The 20,543-nt window shown below is 44.3% G+C and overlaps 1 protein-coding gene across 15 annotated transcripts in view; it reads right to left on the reverse strand.

The window, feature by feature from the left end:
* DTNB (dystrobrevin beta) overlaps positions 1–20,543 on the reverse strand; it is a 131,661-nt gene that overhangs the window by 27,653 nt on the left and 83,465 nt on the right. For 9 of the 15 annotated variants that reach the window (XM_015859758.2, XM_015859757.2, XM_032443424.1 and 6 more), the window contains 4 exons: positions 18,125–18,210; positions 16,715–16,828; positions 12,865–12,961; positions 7,867–7,905 (listed from right to left, as the gene is read on the reverse strand). In XM_015859758.2, coding sequence (XP_015715244.1) covers positions 7,867–7,905; positions 12,865–12,961; positions 16,715–16,828; positions 18,125–18,210 — 336 coding nt within the window. The remainder of the gene's footprint in view (positions 1–7,866; positions 7,906–12,864; positions 12,962–16,714; positions 16,829–18,124; positions 18,211–20,543) is intronic. The other 6 variants (XR_001554485.1, XM_015859763.2, XM_015859760.1 and 3 more) reach the window with 2 other exon arrangements.

Raw genomic sequence — 20,543 nt, forward strand, 5'->3', positions numbered from 1 at the left:
TCCCTTTGAAAAAAGACAACTCTTAAAAAGAGAGGAGGTGGAAAAAGGGATAGCTCCTTACAAAGGAAAAGGGCAAAACCAAGCCATAAAGTCTGTGTAACAGATGATGAAATGAGCCCCAATTGCTGCCATCTGCTAGCAACCTTTGCCCAGCGAAATGAATTTCATGTGAGGTCAAGAAATCCCAAACTGCTATTTCCTCATTACTATTAATAAGGGCCAGGTGCCACACAAACCAGCGCTGGATCCAGATGTCCTTCATGTGGCTTTGATTACCCTCCTATGCCTGCATAATGATAGGAGGAAAAGCATTGCAAATGCACGCACAGAAACATATTTAATATTAATTTCTTTGCAATTGAATTACAGAGGATTAACACCACCGTACACCTTCCCTTCCACTAAGTGTCCAGAGTTCAGCCCTGTTGACATAACTCCTGCAACGTGCAGTCCCTAAGCATCAAGCTACAGCCTATGCAGCTGCTCTAAGGGCTTCTCCCATGCTTTTCATGACTGTGTACGAGAACCAATTCCTTATACAAGTGACAGCCAAGATGCAAGCAACCCTTCTCATTTGAATTTCATCAACAGCTTGTTGGGTAGACTTGAGTGTCTAAAGAAGGATCAGTTTTCCCTGTCTCTGAAATGGGTGCACTCACGTAGATCCAGGAAGACGTGAAGACATACAGCTGTATATTTTCATGGAATCGCTTGAGTTGGAAGGGACTCTTAAAGGTCATCTGGTCCAGCTCTCCTTTTGGTTAAGATCAGAATTCTACAGACAGGTGTATGCACAACATTTGGTACTGGTTGTTGTTTTGGGTGCCAACCCAATGCGCACACTGAGGCGGTATGCAGGCACTGTCTGCATCTCTACAAACTTGAGTAGTTTGTAGATAAATAAGCTTATCTGCAAACTAGATCAAGTCTTTGACTATAACATCAATCAAGATTTGTTGTAGAACCATCAGCATAGCTGTGAAATTTAGCTGGGGAGCACAGAGGCATTTCTCATCCTGGACTCTACACAGATATCATTTAACCAGTTGCAATCTATGCTTGAATAAACTATGGGAAGATAAATTATTCCTGAATTCTGTCTTCCGACTTTCAGTCTTGCCAAACCCATCATCAGCATCACATTTCCTACGGACAAAACAAGCAGCGCGTGAAACTCAATCTTGCCAAACAAATGCAAATCCTCGCAGCGTATCTCTGCAGTCATCTCAATGATAGCTCCACAACAAAACACAACCTCGAGAAGCTCATGAATATCCACCCCAAGTTGTGGCAACAAATGCTTTGGTGGAGACACGCATGCGAAATGAAAAATTCCACTGATGCACCACAAAGAATTCTCATGAACAAGAAGCACAGGATGGAAACACTCATTAGAGGGAGAATATCTGTCTCTAAAAAAAAACCCAGTCTGACTTTGCAAATGAGATGCTTTATGATGACCTATGAAACGTTCCTGCAGAACGAGCCTAAGCACTGACTGCACACTTCCAAATCAGCACTGACTCTGCAGGGACACTGTGTATCATCTTTGCAGCCCCTCTGATGTGCTGCAGAGCCTCTCCCAGCCTCTTTCAGCCCAGATCTGTACTTCTTGAAGATCTGACGCGAGGCCAATGAAGGTGTAGGTACAAGAATTTCCCGTTTCATCTTTTTTTTCTAGGAACGCTGTCTTTAATTAGAAAGATGTCAGTGCTCTGATTTGGAGCACGGCCCCTCAGAAACAGCAAGAACATAACTGCTGGAGCAGGGAATGTTGGCACAGGAAAAGGAATGTCTCAAGCTGGCTTTGCTGTCAAAGTCAGCTCATTGTGCAGCTGAACCCTCCATCCAAGGCTCTGCTTTATCCAACTGCATCAGCCCAGTAAGGCAGTATGGCCTCTCCCTTTGCTTGCTTAGCAAAATATAAAGCCCTAGGAAGGAGGAAGCAAGCGCCCTGAGTGCAGGAAGAAGTTCCTGGGGCTCCTGGAGCCCCTCTGGCCACACATGAGCAAGAGTTGGCTCTCCTTGTCCGCCCATGGTGCACTCAAAGGAGTTGCTCTGTGTGCAAGGCTGTTCCAATTCTAATCCTCTTTTTGTAAATAAAGCATACTTCTGATCACCCTGATCAAGCTGTGAACATCCCCGCTCAATGCAGTTGGACTCAGAGACCTCTGAAGGTCCCTTCCAACTCAAAACGATTCCGCGATTCTAAAAAAGCAAGTAAGCAAACAAACAGAAACCTTGAGCGGAGCAAAACTGAAAATGCTCATGCTGGGCAGCCTCTCGACAGAGGATCTGTTTAGAAAATAGAAAACCCTTCAGCTGTTCCTGAAGGGCATTAGAATGAATAAGCATATTTTTTCCCCGAAGTCAAAAGCAAGTGCAGCCACAATGCTTTTGTGTGGAGCTTTGTTAGAAATGGTAGCGGCGAAAAGTTCAGACTTGGCATACGTGTCTTTCTCAGCTTGGAAAACATTAAACCGAACAAACTCCTGCCTGTTCCTGGCTGTGCAGTCCAAGATGTGATTAAGTACAGAGGAATGCGATTCAGGGAAGACATGAATGGAGTGAGTGCTCTGCATAAATGGTTCTACGCTATGGCAGTTCCCTCCTAATGGGGCAGCAGGAACACAGGAAAAATTGCACATCCCCGTGACAATTTTCTCAACTGCTATTTTTGAAAGTATCTATTTACTACGAGTCAGAAATAACCAAGAAAATATCCAAGTGCCACCCGCTGCCTTAGTTTGTCTTGCACATTTGACAGCACTTTGTAGAATCATAGAACCACAGAATCATTTGAGTTGGAAGGGACCTTTAGAGGTCATCTGGTCCAACCCCCCGGCAATCAACAGGGACACCCACAGCTCTGTCAGGTGCTCAGAGCCACTCCCAGCCTGACCTTGGGTGTTCCCAGGGACCATCTACCACCTCCTGGGGTAACCTATTCCAATACTTCATAGAATAGAATTGTCAAATCATTAAGGTTGGAAAAGACCTCCAAGATCATCAAGCCCAACGATCAACTCACCATCATCATGCCTGCTCATAGAATCATTAAGGTTGGGAAGGACCTTGCTCCCAATACAGCGTCAAATGCTCAACATTTAAGTGTCTCTTCTGGAGTCTTTCTGTGTTTGACATCCTTTAGGAGGCCCATAAACATGGCTCGTGGCATGGAGGCACAAACTCAAAGCTTACTCTGAAGCTAAATCTGTCTATAGGAGTGAATTGAATCATGCCCAGGAGTGCTTCTGGCACTGCAACAAGGTAATTTACAGCAGTGAAGTGTGAGAAGGCTCCTTGGCACAGCTTTGACACATTTCAGCCATCACATTCCCCAGCACTCCCAAGCACGCTGCGGGGACCATCCCCAGTGCTGCATGCAGCCACCATGTCCTGCAGACCAAGGCGTTCCCGTGCCAGCTGGCTTCAGCATCACAGAACTTTTCCATGCACTCACTCAGACTTAGCCTGTGAGACTCAGGAACCGCTGCAATTCTTTTTAGCTTAATTGGGCAGGTAGAGCTGCCAGTGTGGTAGGCAACCAGATGTGCTCTTCTAAATTTCATAGAGTCATGAGGGTTGGAAAAGACCACTAAGGTCATTTAGTCCAGCAGTCAACCCATCACCACCATGCCCACTGACTGTGTCCTTAAATAGAGTCATAGAACCATTAAGGTTGTAGAAGACCTCTAGGATCATCAAGTCCAACAACCACCCATCCTCACTGTGCTCACTTTGGAGGATGCCAAGATATACACAGCAGTCTCAGGTTCAGATATCAGCACAGCGAGGCTTCTCCAGGGCTCTTCAAGGCTAGGAATTTCCCTCTCCCAGTTTTCTGCAGGAAAACTGGGGCTCCCAAGAGCCCATCTGTGGGGCTGAAGAACAACCCTCCCACGATGTCCATGACCTCACGAGCGTGGTTTGGTGACAGCGTGCCCACTTTTTCCATTTGGTAATACAACATTCATCAGTCTCATCTGCTCCGCAATGCTGTATGGTTCCCACCATCTTCTGAAAGGAAAAGATTTCCATTCCAGTCTTTAAACACTCCCATGTGAGCTCCTCTGCTGTGAGGCTGTTTCTGTGCCTGTTTGGCACCAGATCAGTTCTCTTGACGCTCTTCTGGATTTGTTGTATGTATTGTACTACATGCCAGAGACATGATACATGTGATGTACATCTCCATGAATTCCTTCAGCGTTCCTCTGAATATCGAACAGTACAGCTCCAATGGCTGTTTGTTTGACAATAAAACAAAGGTTTTAATATTTAGCAGATTATTTAAGTCTCTCACCAGCTGTGACATGAACATGGTCCTGTTGTAAATTAGGATCTATGCTGGAAAAGAACTTTATTAGCTAAGACACAACAATTTTAGCAGTGGGAGAGAATAGTGTGATGGGTTACGTCGCTCAATGCTCCATTACTGAAATAATCTCTCTACACAGTGTTTTTTCCTTCAGGATGTGTCCAGGACTGGCCCAACTCATTTGAAGGAGTCCCTTGGTGCCACATTTCCACGTTTCTTGAATACCTACAGTGAGTGAGCCCACCACCTCCCTATGAGGCCTGTTCCAGTGCCTGACCTCTCTTTTGAAGAAGGAACTGTTCCTAATATCCAGCCTGTCCATGCTAACCTGGGCACGTCCAGCCCTTGGAATGCATATATTGTTTGGGGAGGTGGTGGAGTCACTATCCCTGGAGGTGTTCAAGAAACACAGAGATATGGACATGGTTGGGATGGGTTGGACTTGGTGACCTGAGAGGTGTTCTCCAACCTGAATGATTCCATGATTTATGTATGTTGTCTTTAGAATAAACCAGACGGCATTTTTTTGGGGAAGTCTTTTTTTGTTGGCCATGACACTTGCTTGAATACAGCCAGGAAAACTGATCCTCTTTGACTCATCCCTGTAATTGCTGTTAGCAGTACTGAGAAGGTGGGATAAGATTTGCTGCTCTAGCAGAGAAGGGAAACCAGAAATTCCTGAAGCGGATGCTGATGCTACTGCTTTTGATGCGCGGCCAGTCCTGAATCTGAGACTGCTCCATTGATTTGTTTCTTACTAACCTTAATCCTTCATATAAATGGATGCCGTCACCACGTAATCGATCCATCTCATCAGGGGGTGAGAGGACCATCCCTTCAGATCACTGAGGCCTTCTCTTCCATGGGTCTCAGGCAGTGCACCACATTTCTCCCCATCTGTGCTTCAGCTGTTTCTGGACTAGACTGGAGCCCTTTGTGAAATACCAACCAGACCAGGCTTTTTTTCCACGCCTGATGGGCAGGGGAAGGGCTGGCTGAGCATGTGTTAGAGTGGGACCCTTTTCAAGATATTCTTCCACAGAGGGAAGATGCATCTCTATAACCACCAAAACTGGCAGAGGCTGTAAAGGGCGGTGTGACGCTTGATAATAATTTTAATTAATAAAATAATAGATAAGAGTTTTAAAAACTCTTCAGTTGGCTTTAAGCCAAACTGCCACAGACAGTTCAGGTCCATCTTCTACTGGAGAAAATGCATGACATGAAGTTCTGAAGACATCTGGATGCTGGGGTATGGTTCAATGAATCCTACTGGACTTCAAACTGGAGATGTTCCATTGATGCCTTTCCAGATCAGTGCTGACACCAATCCACAGTGTGATGTATAGAGCTGCTAGTGGTGACACAAGTCCAGCTGGAGGACATTCACTGGTGGTGTGTTGCGAGGGTTGACAGTGGACCAGAACTATTTAGGATCTCCAGTAATGATTTAGATGAAAGGAGAGCACTCACCCCCAATGAGTGCAAAACTGTGAGAGCAACTGACACACCAGATGGTTGCAGTGCCATTAGAGGGACCTTGGTAGACCTCACCAAACTGGTCAGCATCCCATTCCTGCAGACAGCCGAGGTGAGGCTGGACGGGGCTCTGAGCACCTGATTCAGCTGTGGGTGTCTCTGCTCACTGCTGGGAGTTGGACCAGATGGCCTTTCAAGGTCCCTTCCAACTCAAACAATTCCGAATCTTACTCAGTGCCATACCACCTAGAGGATGAGGGAAAGGCTATGGATACAATATGCCTAGATTTCAGTACAGCCTTTGTCTCCCATGGTATTCCCCTGGAGAAGTTGGCAGGGAGCCATCATTGCTGAAGGTGTTCCAGAATCATGGAGATGTGGCACTGAGGAACACGGTTGGTGGGCACAGTGGGTTGGGCCGGGGTTGGACTTGGTGATGTCAGACATCTTTTCCAACCTGAAGGATTCTACAATCCTATCCAGTGAAAGGGCCAGATGCACTTTTATAGTTAGGAGAACAATTTCAGTCTATTTCAGCCTACGTAAACAGAAGGATGTAAATTTTCCACTCATAATGATTAGTGGTGTGCCCTTTGGCTGGCCAAAATCTGCTTTCCTGAGTTTCAAATCCTTTTTGGCTCATTCATCATCGATTCCAACAGAACGGGACTGGCAGCACAACAATGTACTGACATTATTTTAGTGCTCAGTTTTGGCTCTCTTATCCTCTTACTAACACACTGCTCCAGGGATTGAGAGGAAGTAAAATTGGGCAAGTTATTCACTTGATCTCCTATTTACCCTTTTTCTATATTCATAATCAGGATGAACATCACAGTGGAAGAAAAAACAAGCTAATAACATGCAGCACTTCCGCATAGAGCATTATTCCTAGCAAAGATGGTGGGTAAGAAAATGACATACGATACAGTATGAAGTAGGAGGACAGGGACTGAGGAATGTTGGCTCTTCCCTTTCCCCAGGAAATTCCTTAAGACTGGTGCCATGTGCTACAATCTGTCCCCTTCCCTAAGCCAAGGGATTTCTGCAAGGTGCCTCAGCAAGCCCAGGGATAGATACTGGAAGCATCACCTAAAGACAATCCGGGCTCCAACAGGAGATGCACACTTACCTCAATCTTAAGTTGACAGCAGAATTTTAATAAAAGGCCACCCCAAAATTACCAAAAGCTAATTTCAGCACAAGTAGCATTATGCATTTTCAGCTATCGAAGTTCCCCAGAAATATAGATTTCATTACAGAAAAAAAGTCACAAGAATTTCCAATTCATGTATCTGATAAGACGTAAAAGAAACCCCAGCAATTGGAAACACGGGATTGATCGCCATTAATGCTCTGCTTACAAGGAAAAAACATGCTCAAAAATGCTAGAGATTTGTTCTGCTGGAGGGAGACGCTGAACATCTGTCTGCTTCTGAGAAAAGCAAAAGGGCTCCCTCTGGAGTGGATTCCGAAATCAACACAGGACTCAGATTTTAAAAGGTGGGCAGCAGAAATGAGAATCAGTAACAAAGCGAACGCGTTCTTGCCTCTTCATTTGGTTTGCTCATCCTGTGTACAATGAGCACTCTGGGACTAATTCAAGGAGACTACACCATGATTGAGTGATATGGATCCATGCCTAGAATATTAAGTCATTAATTAGTTTTCATGCATGGGCTTGTATGTGGCAAAGAGGCAAATTAAGGATACCTGAAGAGACAAGAAAGCTTTCTTAGCAAAGAAAACACTCCAAGGAGTTGCCAAGAAAACACATTACAAAGCCAGCTGAGAATCCAAAATTTCAACCCTGGATGGTCATGCACAATTCTATAGAAGCCCAACAACGTGGCCATCGCTTGCGTGTTCACGGCAATCGACTTAATTTGAAAGGGACAGAGGAAGAGCTTTATGGATGTATACAAAAACATGCTCTGCTGAATAACCACGGGGGCTGCCTTCACATTCACCCATGAGGAAGACCCTTTCACCCCCGTGGCTTATTTGCACACAAGACAGCAAACAGAAATTTGTATTTTCATGCAGAAAGAAGAAAAGAGGTCACCTACAAACTGAAGTCCACTTACTGCCTGCTTTTGCTCTTCTTCCTATAATGGTTGGCAAAAGATAAAGGTGAAGAGAGAAACAGGATAGATTAATTACCATGTTACAAGGAAACACGCATACACATAATATACAACAGATCTAATGAGGGAAGAGAACGTGGCAAATGGTGGGAACATCTGTAGTCTCAGACAGAAACAATGAAGTTGGGTGGAACAATGAAGCGGTGGGAACATAAAGGTGTAATTTGTCCCATTTTAAAAGACAGCTCTTGTCTAAAATGGCCACCAGCGTTTGGGAACGTTAAAAACATTGAAAGGATATCACTATGGTCTTGGAAGCAGAACCTCTGCTGGACTCTCTTACTGCCCTAGACTCAGAAATGACTCTCCAGACGACTTCAAGACAATCTTGCTTTCAGACTGAAAAGTTTGCCAACACCACCTGAGGCGTGCAATCAATGCACTGCTCTTGGTTCTCTGCCATCACAAAAACTGAAAATGTCATAAGCTGAGAGGCAAAATATCACCTTGTTGATCATAGAGTGAGCACAGGGCCTGTAGTGAGCTCTGCAGGTTGGGTTTCAAAAAGGCAAATTTATGACAGGTGGGTTCTTTGGGGTTTGAACTAAATTATACCTACAGTGGGAGAAGAGGAACTGGGAGACACAAGAATCAAAGATGTGGAGTAGGTACAAAGATGGAGAGAATGACATTACTGTTGCAATTCAACTTTGATCAGTACCGAGCCAAAATGGTGAAATATGGACAAATTTATCCTCTTTTGGATCAGAGCAATGCATAATATGATCCTTCAAGGCCAGTGGGATCACACTCCAATGTCAGCTATACAAGCATTTCTCATGTCATAGTGCAAAATCATAGCAATCGCTGAAATATCACATAGTTGAGGGTTACTTTCTAAGTCAAATGCTATCACAGATTTTGTCCTTCCTTATATAACAACGGGCTCTGTAACAGTGGGCATACTGTGTTTGTTACACAAGTTCTCTTCCATGGAGGATGGCAGCAGCTGTGGTGGGGTAGCAGCAATGTGCATTAGCAGGAAAGGTTGGCAGTGTGAGATTTTTTTGTGTGTGCAGAATTAGAAGTTCCAGGGTTTTTTTGAGGGTAACAGCATTCATTCTCCCCAGTGGTGGCTTTGCACAAAGTGCAGAGAGCAGCAGGGCTGCTCCCCAGTGCATCTCCCCAGAAAGCAGTTCATGGAATTAAAGTTCATGGAATTAAAATTAATAGAATAAAGTTGCTTCTGACCTTGAAATCTGGGATCCCTTTATCAATCTCCTCTCATTTATGTCCTGTTTGAGGACGACCCCCAGAGCCTGATTTCAAATTTAGATTGGGTTCTTCTCACCATCCACTACCCCAAAAGATAGTGATGTGTTCCTGAGGGCACTGCAGAGTTGTATGGTAACACATAACCACAGAATTCCTCATTTCTGAGTGGATACTTCTGTTTTTCCTCCCCAGGCTTGGGGTTCAGGTGCACCTTTAGGTACTGATGCAGCAGAACATGGTGCTCATGAACCACTGAACCCCACCAGCTGCCAATGCCCTTCTCTCGCTCCCACATGTTTCCAGTTGTTGCTTCTCCCAGCGCAAGGACTCACAGGACCAGATGGTGAGTCAGGTCAGGGAAAAGATCTTAAACAATCTCCACTCTACAAAAAAAAGTTGTTAGTTTGAAAAATGAGGCCTCAGCATTAACTACAGATGTGAAAAAAAAAAAAAAGCCAACCAAAAAAACTCAAGACACGCGGTGCTTTGCAAGAAGAACCAAACACTTGTGAGATAAATCATCAAATCAGCCAGTGAGGAAATTACCATTGAGGAAATAGAAAAAAGTGAAATGGGATCTGTCTGCTGAACATCCTCCTAGCTTAAGGCAAAAACCATGCAAGAAGGCAGACAATCATCACCACTGTCTGCTTATTACAAGAGTGCAGGCTAATGGCACTAGGTGATTACGTGAGAGAGACCTCAGGATAAAAATGGACAGCTAAGCCAACAGCCTGGATGAGGAAAAGAAGAAGAGAAAAATGATTTGAACAGGGCAGCTGAGGGCACTGCGGGCAGATGAGAGGCATGCAGGCTGCTGAAGAGTTGGACTTTTTGATCCTTATAGAATCACAGAATCACGGAATGGCCTGGGTTGAAAAGGACCACAAAGACCATCTGGTTTCAACCCCCTGCTGTGTGCAGGGTCTCCAACCAGCAGCCCAGGCTGCCCAGAGCCACATCCAGCCTGGCCTTGAATGCCTGCAGGGATGGGGCATCCACAGCCTCCTTGGGCAACCTGTTCCAGTGCGTCACCACCTCTGGGTGAAAAACTTCTTCTTAACATCTAACCTAAATCTCCCCTGTCTCAGTTTAAAACCATTTCCCCTTGTCCTATCACTGCCCACCCTTGTAAACAGCAATTCCCCCTCCTGTTTATACACTCCCTTCAAGTATTGGAAGGCCGCAATGTGGTCTCCAATAGGTCCTTTCCAGTTTGGTACAGAATCATAGAATCATAGATTGACAGAATCACTGAGGTCAGAAAAGACCTCCAAGATCACCAAGTCCAATCCCAATCCATTCCCACCATGCTCACCAACCACGTCCCTCAGTGCCACATCCACCCTTTTCTTGAACACCTCCCTTGGCAGCCCGTTCCAATGCCTGAACATTCTTTTGGACAAGAATTTTTTCCTAATACTCAATTTGGATACTCAATGATTCTGTGAAAGTGGAGCTTGTTGACAACTGGATGGAGCTTGGTGGTCGTCTGGAGATGAGTGTAAATTTGAGGAACACAATCTTGCCCTAAGGAACTGACAGTGTGCTTCAAGATGCATTGGACAGCACAACAAAATGCCACTGCCAGCACTTAGAAAAGAGCTGAGTGCAACCAGAGCTTCTCCTCCAGGACAAACTCCAATACATGCCCACCATGGTGGAACCAAGCCCTCCTGATACCAAGTCACTGTCTGCACCACATGTAGGCAGAAGAACAAGGAAAGATGCGGAGCTCTGTGTGAAGAACAATCTGAATGCAGGCTGTAGCAGTGTGGGAAGATGGATTTCAGGTTGGACATTAAGAACAATTTCTTCCCATAAGGAGCAGTGATGCAGCGGCACAGATGCCCAGGGAGGTGGTGGGGTCACCATCCATGGAGGTGTTCAAAGAATGTGGGGATGTGGCATTGAGGGATGTGGGCAGTGGGCATGCGGGGGTGGGTTAACAGCTGGCCCATTCTGAGTGTTATATTGAGTCAGTTTTCAGTGTACAGAAGTTCATAAGTGAGAACAAAGAAAATGGCAGAGAGAAAAAAATAATCACCAGAAGAGGTGAAAAGGAGCTGTTACAAATAATGCTGAATAAATCATCAGGGTAGAGAGGAAACTCCTCATTTTCACTGTAACTAACAGCACCCAGTGAGAACTAAGATGGCCAACACCAGTTAATAACCTTGTCTCCTCTGTATTTAATGAAGAAAAAAAAAGATGAAACCCCAGAGAACAACAATGTCTTTCCTCCCTTCCCATTTACAGAGGGAGATGGGATACCAGACGTTCAGATAACCAAAGTTAAGATCAATCCAACTCTAAATGGTGAACTGAAGGCAGCATTAAAAATGCAGAAAATACTGTATAAGAAAATGGAAAAAACATAAAAGCTTAACAGCTGATCTAAATTATAAATGAAAACTTTTAAGAGCATCGAATGACAAGAGAAGATAAAACTTGAACTAAAAATTCACGTCTGATAGGGCTAAAACCACCAAAAAGGAGACTCTGAAATGAACACATCCTAGAAACAATACAACGCCGTGAAGCAGTGTGCACTGCTTCTTGATAGCAAAAATGGTTGAATTCTTAACACAGGAACAGGAATTACTGTTCCTTCTCTGTGTTTGAATAATAGGAGGATGAAGAACATCCCCCTTGGAGCCAGAGAAATGCTTTCCATCAATACTAAGAAGAGGTGCTAGAGAGGATCTGCTAGCATCAGATCAACAGGGCTTTCAGTACATGAGGGGTTATCTGGTCCAGCCAAGGTAACTCTTAACAGACCCCAGAACACCAAGGATTGGGATGTGCTGTGGTACTGATATTCAAAAAGGAAGACAACTCGTGAAGTGTAAACATCTTGTCCTGACATTAATTCAATGAAGTGCTGATACAAGACTCGAGTCATAAGCAATATATGAAGCTTTATAGCTTCATGAAAATGGATCTTGCCAAATAAACCTAATTTTGTTATTTGACTGTATTACAAGTTTGGCTTCTACAGGAGCTGCACAGATGTAATGTATTAGAATGTATAGTTTGTATGTATTGAAATAGTGAATTTATCAGAGAACTTACTGGTGGCATCCCATTAACCAGTTAGCACCATACACAACAAGCAAAGCACACCAGGTGCAGTAAGAATGGGACAACTACAGATTTCAGAGGAAAGATTGAAAAGGGCCATCAGTGAGGTGAGTATCTGCAAAGGGAAAAACCAGGGACACTAAGAACTCCTTCATTGAATGGAGGGAGAACCATACGGAATCATAGAATCATTAAGGTTGGAAAAGATCTCTAAGATCATCAAATCCAACCATAATGCAACACATAAAACCAAGTAATGACAAAACAGACACAGGCTCTCAGGATAACTCAGGTTGGAGGGGACCTCAGGAGATCTCCAGTCCAATATCATCCCAGGACAGGCTGCTAACACAACGCCATGCAGATTGCTACCAAATCTAACACTTCTCCAAAACCTTCCAATGTTCTTAGCATTTCAACCCCAAAAGCAGCATATGAACCTGAAAAATCATTGCCCATTTGCACCCATGTGCAGAGCCCACAACGACATGAGTTTTTGCAAATTCCTTCTATTCCTTATGAAATATTTATAAGGGTAAGACCAGCAATGCAGGAGTGTCAGAACAGTGAATCCCAGACAGTGGAGAGGATGCATTGCATTTCCAGCCCCCAGTGCCTTACTTTGAGTAGCTTCATCAGCCCCTCGAGCTGCACCATCAGCTCTCTTCTGCTTTCCTGAAGCGCTGACATCCTCTGTTCCAGCTCATCCTTTCTCTGCCTGTTCAGGAGATGGGAAAGAATTCAGGAAAGAAGCTCTGAGTATTTAGAAATTCAGGAAATACACAGATATAACCACTTTTTTTTGTCACTCCCTCCTGCTTTCAATTCATGAAAATACAGCAAAATGCTGCACAACGGCCACAAATCCCCTCCATAACCATCTTTCCACTTATCATCTAAAAATCTACAGTTAATGTCTTGGTAGTAGGAAGCCCTTTTATATTTATATATTTTCTTCTTTTCAGAGGGTTGCAGTTTAGAAAAAAAGGCAGCTTCCTTTTCAGAACACTCCGCACATCAGAGCCAGGCATCCTGCAGAGCCTTCAGAATGAGCTATGGGAGGAAAGAAAGAAAGGAAAAGAGCAGGGGAGAGCAGAAAAGGCTGCAGATGTTTGGATCTATCACCTCTCTGGATGGAGGCTCGGCAGAGCTATTTCTGCCCAGCAATGTGACACGCAATCTTCCAGCCCCAAACCCATGGACAAGAATAGGAGGCAATAAGTGTCTTTCCCTGTCCTTGGCATCAAAAAAACCACTGCATTTCTGCAGATGCCTATCTAGGGGAGATGTAAGGAAACGTGACCATATGGTTCTGTTTTATATGTTAAAAAAAATAGTGGCTAATATAAAGGGAAATTCAAAGACAAACTGTCAACACATGTCAGAGGTTCCTTCTCTGATACGATTTAAGAAATGCCGGACCCCACAAATCACAGCCGCAGGTATTAATAAATAATGGTAAGGAAAAACAGATGGGGAAGGCTTATCCATTCACTCACAGTTATTTTTGTGAATACAATAACGTCTCACTCCAGAGTTAAAGGCACTGCATACTGCAGACTGAATTTTTGGATGTGTTTCCGTGTTCTTCCATAATGTGCAATAGATGCAGCATTCTGGGAATTCCAGTAAACCAATTGGGCATCAGAATCTGGAACTTGGACTGCATCAATCCATTGAGTTCAGGGAGCTTTTGTTATGGTGGCTGTGAGTGTGGCAAACACTCACCCCAGCCAGAAAACTGTTCAAATTACATTATAGAATTCTTTCTACACTGGTTCTTAAAAGTACAGAAAACTATGAAGTATTTGCAATTTCAGGCAATTAAAATATATATATATATATTGAAGAATGTGGTTACTAAATGCCCACACCTATCACAAAAATAAGGCAATGAGGAGATCACAGAATATCCCAAGTTGGAGGAGCCCCATAAGGGTCATTGAGCCCAAGTCCTCCATGATGGTACACGTGGAATATGAGCACCCGATGGAGCTGTGGGTGCCCCAGTTCACTGCAGGAGAGTGGGTGCAGAGGGCCTTTAAAGGTCCCTTCCAACTCAAGCCATTCTATGACTCCACAAATACCATAAAATCAACAGCTCTCTCACTGTAGTCATTAATTAAGAATCAATATCAATGCGTCTGTCTGACTTCAGCTGACATCGCCTGCTTTCTTTTTCGATGGCTTTTGGTGAAGAAAGAAGAGGAACTCTTTATCAATGACAAAAGATGTTCAGTGATATAAAATGACAGGTCATCCCCCAGAGACTTAAATGGAGAGACGCAGTCTGAGGCTCACGCCTGGAACAAACTGGCCATGGTACCTGTGTATAAATGAGCATCCTGAGTGCTCGCAAGCAGAAGGAACAAAGAACATCAGGGCACTCATCCAAGGTTACGTTTGCCAGCAGTGTGGTAGAGCTGACTCATGCCCACGGGCTGCGCTGTCTGCAGATTTTTCAACCTGGGACAAGTTGATTTTCCACGGATTAACATTTTCATGCTTTTGTAGCCTAAATTCCACACGGAAATTGAAATGATTTGGTAAACTGTGCTTAGATGAAATCAGGGGCAAAGTCAGCCCAGAAAAGGAGACAGAAGGTTTGGAAACAGCACTGGGCATGGGAAGGTCAGAAATAACACACAGACTTTAGTCCTCTGAGCACAGGCAGAGCACAGACACCAACTGGCAATCATGTTAAGGGTATCAAGGGATGTAGTATCCCCTCTAAAAGGGTAAACATGGCATGGAGGGACATAGTTGGTGGGCATGGTGGGATGGGGTGGGGCTGGACTCAGTGATCTTAGAGGTCTTTTCCCACATTAATGATTCTATTATTCTAAAATGAAAGCTCGAGTGTCTGTCTGACGTGGATGCTTCAGCCCAGTCAGAGAGGGTCTGGCAGGAGCACTAAGGGGAAAAAATTCTTACTCCATGTGATGCAGAAGGCCAGGCTGAAAACCATGATGGTTCTTGGCCATTTGTGTGTGCATTTTTATGTACATTCAACCTTCTATTCTTTAGTGCATCTCCTATGTGACGACTGCGTTTATGAACTTGAAGGCCAGAAGTGGCTGCAATGACCATTCAGGTTTTTCTGTTAGCAAAATACAAGTCTAATTCCTCCCAGCTAGCTTTAAGAATACCTACAGAAGACTGAAATCTCACTGCTCTTGTGATTATTGCCTCACTTTAGAAAGCACGTGCTTTTATTGTGGTCTGAATGTGCCTTGTTTCCTATTTAAGCTCTTGGTTCTTATTACATCTTTCTCTGCTTGAGCAAACACACACCAAGCTGCCTCACAACATCCCTTTTTGCAGCTCTTGCTTAACGTCTGTTGACATCTTCCGCGTCCTCTCCAGTTTTTAAACATTTACAAAATACACACACAGCTACGAGAAGCCCATAGCTGGAAAATCTCTGTGCTGTTGTCATTAGGTAAGAGAACGAGAATATCAGTGAGATACGAAATGTAATAAAACATAGCAGTATCTGTATGAGAAACAAATGAAAGAAGCTGAAAGCTCTATGTTTTCCAGCACAGGACTGGAGTACACCATGCAGAAACTGCCTTTGGTTGCAGCAGCTCCATTCCAAGAGCTTTACGCTTTATGGAAAACCTACAGTTGTGCCATTTCATAAGCGGACAGAAAATAAACCCCACAACAACAACAGCAAATGGAATACAGTGTTGTTTTCAAAGAGCTGCTGCTGCCAACAGCTTGAATTTCAGGACCTACTTTAGATTACAAATACAGTTCTTGAAGGTTCGGCTCTGAATTAACTCGTAGCAGAAGATGAAATAAAATACAGTTAGAGAGAACACCCTTGTGACTACCCGAACTACGCAACACTTTATTCTATAAATACCGTCAATTTCTCCCTGTCACTTAAAAATGTGAACTTAAAGAGGCTTAGGAGATTGTTCACCAACTGTGGGTGTACGTCTGAATATTTGTAGGCAGGAACTTTCAGAGTTCCACTGATTAATCTCACATTCATCTTCAACTCGACCCTTCTGAGCAATATATAATGAGCAATTAATACTATTTTTCTTCTCAGTTATTCTTTGCAGGCAGTTTTCTGAACTGTACAAAGAGAACTTGTGTTCAGAGACATTTTTATTTACTTGTAAATCCATTTCTAAAAGGGAAGACTGCAACATGCCACCACTCTCTGGAATTCAGCAGCTCAAAGCAAAGATTTGAGGTTACTGAAGACATGCTGATATTGTAGGATCACAGAATCATGGTTGGAAAAGACCTCCAAGATGCTCAAGTCCAACCCCAACCCACCCCCATGCTGCCCACATCTCTCAGTGCCACATCCTCACATCTCTTGAATGCCTCTGGTGACAATGACTCCACCACCTGCCTTATGATGTCCCTGATAAGAGTCAGCACTACCTGTGCTACAGAGCAGACCAATCAGCCAAGTGCACACCACCTTTCAGCCATTCCTATTTACCGTAGGAGCCGGAGCTCAGCCAGTAGTGTTGGGTTCTGCTGGGCTTTCTCCGGTGTGGGCTGTGATGCTTGCTCATGCTCCAGTCTCAGCCGCTGGATTTCCTGCAGTATCTCTCTATACAGACAAAAAGGGAAGATTACAGAGGAATAGTGACCCTCCATGCAGCTCTTAAAACACTGTTATAGCCCTTCAAGCACTCTTGCCATCGCTCTTCAGTCTGAGCACAGCAATTTTGTTCATATATGACTGGCACGGATCCGAATCCAGGACAGGTACATTAGCACAGTCTTATGAATTGCTGTAATACACACTGAAAATTTACTACTTAAGTTATAAGAAGTAGGAAATTGCTGTGTGCTGAATAGTGGCTGGAAACGACTCTTTTCAAAAGCCCTTCTGGTTTAGAATGCGCCTCTAAGAGGGTCACCAAGTGCTTAGGTCTCTCTCTCTTTTGCACAGCTCCTCAACAGCACTGATTGAGATCTCCCTTATCTGGGATCTTGGTGAATTATTTCAAATACCTGCAGGCTCTCTTGTAAGTATAGCATTTACCTATTACCAACCCTCCAGGACCAGGACTCCTCTAAACAAACCTTCTTACATTCACTGGCAGCTCCCAAGACCATAGACAGGGTCACCTGGACACAGCTATGAGGCCAACATGGCATCGGGACCCAACACTGCACACTGTCTGCAGCTGCTGAGCAGCTTGCTTTTTAGAGCAGTACCCTTCTGTTTTCTCTTAGGCAGAGAGTTATTTCTTCTTAATGATCGCTCTGGAACAAGAGGAGGAAACCATCTACAGCCCTTCTCCTCTTTTTTTCCAGGACTCCTAGTTTTCTCAGCTCACAGAGTCATTCAGGTTGGAAAAGACCTCTCAGATCCCCAAGTCCAACCCCAACCCACCTCCTCCCCCATGCCCACTGCCCACATCCCTCAGTGCCACATCAAACACCTCCAGGGACTGTGACTCCATCTATTCCCTGGGCCTGTTCCAAATTCTTCCTTCTTCCAGGGAAAACAAAATATATGAAACAAATCCTCATTCCTCCCAAGTCATACTCATCCACCCTACCTGCTCCACCACTTATACATGATTGGTTCTCATGCTGCCACATGAACTTATCCAGCCATGGGGTTTGCTGGGCTGGAGGGCAGCAATACAGAACTCCTGGTAATCAGTACTGATGAGTTTAAGGGGATTACTTAAGATCAGTTCAGAAGAACAATTTGCTTCCCAGGCACTGCAGCTGCATCAGAACTGAGCTCACTGGTTAATGAGACAGCTGCACCTTCCAACAAAAGATGTAGGAAAACAATCTGGTTGATATAATACAAAAGGTTAAACACTACAAAGCAAAACCCCAAATGTTGTTCTTAAAACACCACCAATTAAAGCTTGGTTTTCACCTGTTTTTGTTTTCCAGCTCTGCTATCAGCTGCCTTTGCTGTTTGTTGGCATCAAAGTTGAAACCCAGGTCTGTGGGTGGGCGAGGCTGGTGGATGGAGAACAAAGGAAAATCAGTCACAGCACACGTTACCTGCTAACCACATATAACACTGTTTGGATCCAGTCCCATATTTCCTGATTGACACAGTGCAATACCAACAGCCCTAATGCAAAGTTGTGCTGGGAGGGAACATTTGACCATGGAGCTTTTGGTTCTTTCCCTAAGTCCCATTTCTCCCCTTCTTCCAACTCATCACCTCAGTGTTGATGCTGGGGTTAAATTAAGTCTTTCAGTGCCTTTATCTTTAGAGATTCTCATGCTTCACTGTCCCTGTGTGCTTGGTACACTTTTCACCAGCAGGTATCACCACCACCAAGAAAAGTATTGGGCATTTAAAGAGGAATCTATGGTTCCTGGGAGAACCTATTGGCAGACGGGCTGTGAGATGAAGAAGCCAAATGCTTTGAATCACAGAATCATTCAAGCTGGAAAAGACCTGTGAGGACACCAAATTCAACCCTAACCCATCCCCACCGTGCCCAATGACCATGTCCACATCCCCACCATTCTTGAACACCTGCTTAGGAGGTCTCATGTGACTCATATCTGTCCTGGCCATCACACACAAAAGGTTCTCCTTGGGAGAACTTGGAGCTAGGGAGATGGCTTCCATCATGGTAGATATACAGCAGATGGATGGAAGAGTTGGGTATAGACCTCAGCTCCTGGGGAATGAATGGGAGGAGTGTGAATGAACCAGGACAAAGGGGAGAGAAACTCCTCAAACAGTCTTAAAGCTGATGCCGATGGTCTCTCCATGTCCTGCTGCCATCAAGACAAGCATGGGCCTGATCCATTTGCAGCCTCTTGGCCTTCCCCTGAAGCACTCGGTTCTGCTGCAAACCAGGAGGCTGCCTATAAAACAATCCCATCCTAAACCTCTTTCTTCAGGAATCCTGTACAAAGCCTGAAATCATCCTTAAGACTTAAGTCCTCAAGAGAAAAGGCAGCATTGCAGAGGAACTAAGCCCATGCTGCTCGCTTGATCATCAGATGTTAAAAGGTCATTAGGAAACTTCACAGTGGATATTTTGCATGTCAGATCAATGCTTTCTTGTTTGTTCTGTTGCTTCCAAGGGTCAGTTTAAAGTTTAAAGGTAGCTCCAAATTGCAGAGCTGCTGAGATTCAAAAGGACCTCTTGAGAGGGAATTATAGATTCATAGAATTGTTAAAGATGGAAGAGACCTCTAAGATCATCAAGCCCAACCATCAACTTGTTACCATTCCCATTAAATCTAAGTATCCCACTTGCTAGTTTCATGTTTTCATTACTGAGACAGTTAATGTGGAGTTTGCAAGAATAAATCATGTTAAAGTTACTTTCCTTACACCGCGATAATCAAATCCAATGTATAGGAGAGAAACCCTTAACATCCTGTGCTTTCATTTCAATGCTATAACATTCCCTTCACTCTTGAACTCAGTACAGCATTTGCTTCAGATCTGCACACTGTACCTCACTGTGACGAGCAGGCAGCACTCTTGAGGACAAGACTAAATACCAAATTATGTGAGAAATTCTAGAAATGGTTCGAAAAAATAGGCTGCATTCTATTAAGAAAAGTGCAACTGCTCGTATCTACTTCAAACACGTCAACTGCATTGACACCTGAAGGCAGCACTTCTGCAAAAAAAAAGACCTGTAAATACGAGTGGTTTGCAAACCATACAGAGTCAGTAATGTCACACTTCTGTGGAGCCACAGAGTCCTGAGAGAATTGGCTGATGTAGCCAACAAGTCACTATCCACCATATTTAAAGAGTTGTGGCAGTCAGGTAAAACCCTTAGTGACAGGAGAAAGGGAAACATCACACCCTTTTTGAACATAGGTAAAAAGGGAACTACCGACCTGCCAGCCTCACCTCTGTGCTGGACACAATCATGGAGCAGATGCTCCTGGAGCTGTGCTAAGGCACATGGAAGGCAGGGAGCTGGTACAGGAGAATCAGCATGGCTTCACCAAGGGAAAGTCCTGCTTGACCAACCTAGTGGCCTTCTATGGTGGGGTCACTGCATCAATGGAAAAGGAAAGAGCTGCTGACATCATCTGTCTGGACTTTGGTAAGACTTTGACACAGTCCCCTACAACACCCCTCTCTCCAAATTGGAAAGATATGGATTTGATGGGCAGACTGTTGAACGGATGACAAACTGGTTGTGAGATCGTTCCCAGAGAGCAGCAGTCAATGGCTGCATGTCCAGATAGAGATCAGTGATGACTGTCCCTCAGGGGTCACTACTGGGACTGGTGCTCCTTGGTATCTTCATCAGTGATATCAACAGTGGGATTGAGTGCATCCTCAGCAATTCATGGGT

This window comes from Coturnix japonica, chromosome 3 (assembly GCF_001577835.2).
Source record: "Coturnix japonica isolate 7356 chromosome 3, Coturnix japonica 2.1, whole genome shotgun sequence".
In the NCBI taxonomy this organism is placed as follows: Eukaryota; Metazoa; Chordata; class Aves; order Galliformes; family Phasianidae; genus Coturnix; species Coturnix japonica.